The 3,450-nt window shown below is 65.1% G+C and overlaps 1 protein-coding gene across 1 annotated transcript in view; it reads left to right on the forward strand.

The window, feature by feature from the left end:
• KIRREL1 (kirre like nephrin family adhesion molecule 1) overlaps nt 1-3,450 on the forward strand; it is a 37,699-nt gene that overhangs the window by 34,175 nt on the left and 74 nt on the right. The window contains exons 7-11 of the mRNA XM_042020561.1: nt 73-271; nt 1,012-1,119; nt 1,224-1,363; nt 1,922-1,999; nt 2,584-3,450. The exon at nt 2,584-3,450 is cut by the window's right edge and continues 74 nt beyond it. Coding sequence (XP_041876495.1) covers nt 73-271; nt 1,012-1,119; nt 1,224-1,363; nt 1,922-1,999; nt 2,584-3,039 — 981 coding nt within the window. The 3' untranslated portion in view covers nt 3,040-3,450. The remainder of the gene's footprint in view (nt 1-72; nt 272-1,011; nt 1,120-1,223; nt 1,364-1,921; nt 2,000-2,583) is intronic.

Consider the following 3,450-nt stretch of genomic DNA (forward strand, 5'->3'; position numbering starts at 1 on the left):
TCGCCCCTGGTGCTGACCCGGACAGTGCCCCGGCACTGACCCGGACGCTCACCCAGCTTCTCCCGGTGCCAGGCGTGGGCGTGGAAGGAGAACATCCTGGAAGCGGGCACGCTGGAGAGGTACACGGTGGAGAGGAGCAACACAGGCAGCGGGGTTTTGTCCACCTTGACCATCAACAACGTGATGGACGCCGACTTCCAGACCCGCTACAACTGCACGGCCTGGAACAGCTTCGGGCCGGGCACGGCCATCATCCAGCTGGAGGAGAAAGGTGCCGCCGGAGGGGGGGTCGGGGATGGGGTTTGGGGGACACGGGGAACGGCCCCGAGTTGTGTCGGGTCGGGAATTTGGGAGAATTCCTCCCGGAAAGGGCGGCCAGGCAGTGGAAGGGGTTGGGTTTTCCATCGCTGGAGGTGTCCGAGGAGTCTCTGGACGTTGGTTTGGGGGTCGGGCACAGGCTGGACTCGGTGACCTTGGAATTCTTCTTCAATCTCAGGGATTTGGGGATTTGTGGATGCTGGAGGTGGGAAGGAGCTGGGGCTGGGAAATCCCGGGATGGGGACGGGGCTGGAGCAGCAGGAGAAGGGAATGGAGAGTCCTGAGGGAGCTGGGGGGGCTCATCCCGGAGAAAAGGGGGATCCAGGGGGAATTTGGGGCTCTTCCAGGGGGGATTTGGGATCTGATCCCAGGGAACGGGGCCAGCACAAGAGGGAACGGCCTCGAGCTGTGCCAGGGGAGGCTCAGGGTGGATATTTGGGAAAATCCCTCCTGGAAAGGGCGGCCAGGCCTTGGGAGGGGCTGCCCAGGGAGACTTGGAGTGGCCATCCCTGGAGGTGTCCGAGGGATCCCTGGATGTTGGGCTGGGTGACCAGGGGGCACCGGACACAGCTTGGACTCGATGACCTTGGAGCTCTTTCCCAACTCCAAAAATCCTGGGATTCCGGGATTCCGCGAGCCCCAGGGGTGTGGCACTGCCCCCGTCCCCAACTCGCCCCCGCCGTGTCCCCGCAGAGGTCCTGCCTGTGGGCATCATCGCCGGGGCCACCATCGGGGCCAGCGTCTTCCTCATCAGCTTCCTGGTGGCCCTCGCCTGCTTCCTGTACCGGCGCCGCAAAGGAAGTGAGTGAGGGGACAGCGGAGGCTTCGGAGGGGACAGGGAGGTGACCAGGAGCCCCGTGGTCACCCCGTGGTCACCCCGTGGTCACCCCGCGGTCACCTCGCAGGCCGCAAGGACGTCACGCTGCGCAAGCTGGACATCAAGGTGGAGACGGTCAACCGGGAGCCGCTGACGCTGCACGCGGACAGGGAGGAGGACACGGCCAGCGTGTCCACGGCCACGCGCGTCATGAAGGCCATCTACTCGGTGAGGGACACCCCCGGAGCTCGGGATGGGAGCTGGGGAGGGAATTGTCCCCTGGGATGGTGGGGGGGTGCTGGAAGAGGGTGTCCCGTGGATGTCCCCAGCCTTGGAGCGTCCCAAGGAGGGGCTGGAGCCGTCTGGGATGGTGGGAGGTGCCAAGGTCCTGGTGATCTTCGGGGTCTTTCCAAGCCGAACCTTTCCAGGATTCCGTGGGGTTCGGATGGGGTCTGTTTAGGGATAAATGCTGGACCCAGGTCACTGCATGGGTTCCCCACCCCTGGAAGGGTTCAAGGATGGGTTGGAGCCACCTGGGATGGTGGGAATGTCCCCACCCTTGGCGCCTCCATCCCAAAGCGTTCCAGGATTCCCCGGGCTGGCTCAGGTGGGATTTTAGGGATAAATCCTTCCCTGGCCCAGGTTATCCCATGGATTCCCCATCCCTGGAAGCACCCACGGATCCACCTTGGATCCACCCGGGACAGGGGGAGCCGTCCCTGCCCACGGGATGAGTCCCGAGGCCCCTCCCCGCCCACCCCATTCCATGATTCCATGATTTTCCAGTCGTTCAAGGATGACGTGGACTTGAAGCAGGACCTGCGCTGCGACACCATCGACACCCGCGAGGAGTACGAGCTCAAGGTCCGGGATGGTCCCACCAGGATTTCAGGGCGGGAAAAGAGGGGCAGATCCCAAATTTTGGGGGGTTTTTTTCCATCCTGGAATGGGTGGAGAACTCCTGGGGTTTCGGGTGTGAGGGGCTGAGATCGCTTGGATTGTCCGGATGGAGGGGAAATCTCGGGAATCTGCAGCTCCGATCTCTGGGAGCGGAGATGGGATCGCAGGGAACGGCTGGAGACGTTCCAGGGATGGGTTTGGGATGGATTTTAGGGGAAAAGGATGGTGGGACACCGGGGGAGGCTCCCGAGGGAATGGTCACGGCCCCAGAAACTCCAGGAGCGTTCGGACAACGCTCCCAGGGACGGGGCAGAGTTTTGGGGGCCGTGGGACTCGGATGATCCTGGCAGGTCCATCCCAGTCGGGATATTCCAGAACTCCACCAGATCCAGAACCCCACGAGACCCACCCCTGCCCCAGCCCCAATCTCCCGGGCAATTCCAAAGGGTTCCCACCCTCCCAACAACCACCCGAAACACCTCCCAAGCCCCAAACCCCCCAGTTCCCCGACCCCCCACGGAACTCTCCCTCCGCTTCTCCCCCACCAGGACCCCACCAATGGCTACTACAACGTCCGAGCCCACGAGGACCGCCCGGCCTCGCGCTCCGTCCTCTACGGCGACTACCGCGCCCCCGGCCCCGGCCGCTTCGACGCGCGGCCGCCTTCCCGCTTATCCCATTCCAGCGGCTACGCCCAGCTCAGCTCCTACCCCCGCAGCGGCCCCGAATTCCCCCCACCCGAGGCCACGGCGGCTCCGGGGACGGCCGGGGGGGACACGGCCAGCCAGCTCTCCTACGAGAACTACGGCGGCGCCGCGTTCCCGGCGGGTCCCGGCTACGCCTCGTACCGGCTGGGCTTCGGGAACGCCGCGGGCCTCGAGAGGGGTCCCTACGATGGCTACGACCCCATGGGCAAGTTCGCCAGCGCCACGCGCTTCTCCTACACCTCGCAGCACTCGGACTACGGGCAGCGCTTCCAGCAGCGGATGCAGACGCACGTTTAGGGCGGGCGGGCGGAGAAGAGGGTCCCGCAGGGACCTGCCGAGCGTCCCCTGATATTCAGGGGTTCGTCCCGAGCCGCCCCCGATCCCCGAGTTTTCTTGGAGCTTCCATTCATTCCGTTGGTTGTTTTGCCGGTACTTTTCCCGCAGCGAGGGTTGCGGGGGGGGGGGTTGTCAGCGCTTTGTCCCCTCCGTGTCACCCACGGGGGCTCTGCGCCCTCCTCGTTCCCGGAGCCGTCCCAGGGATCGGCGGGGGGGGGGGCTCCGCGTGTCCCTAAAGCCGCGGGGACGCGCGAATTCCCAAAAAAGTCAGCCCCATCCCGGCCATTCGCGTTCCCCGATCCCGCCGGGATCAGCGGGCGGGGCCTCCGCGTGTCCCTAAATCCACGGGGACGCGCGAATTCCCAAAAAAAT

This window comes from Corvus kubaryi, unplaced genomic scaffold, assembly GCF_017639235.1.
Source record: "Corvus kubaryi isolate FWS band 111438036 unplaced genomic scaffold, C.kubaryi_AGA036_p1.0 37005, whole genome shotgun sequence".
Lineage (NCBI taxonomy): Eukaryota > Metazoa > Chordata > Aves > Passeriformes > Corvidae > Corvus > Corvus kubaryi.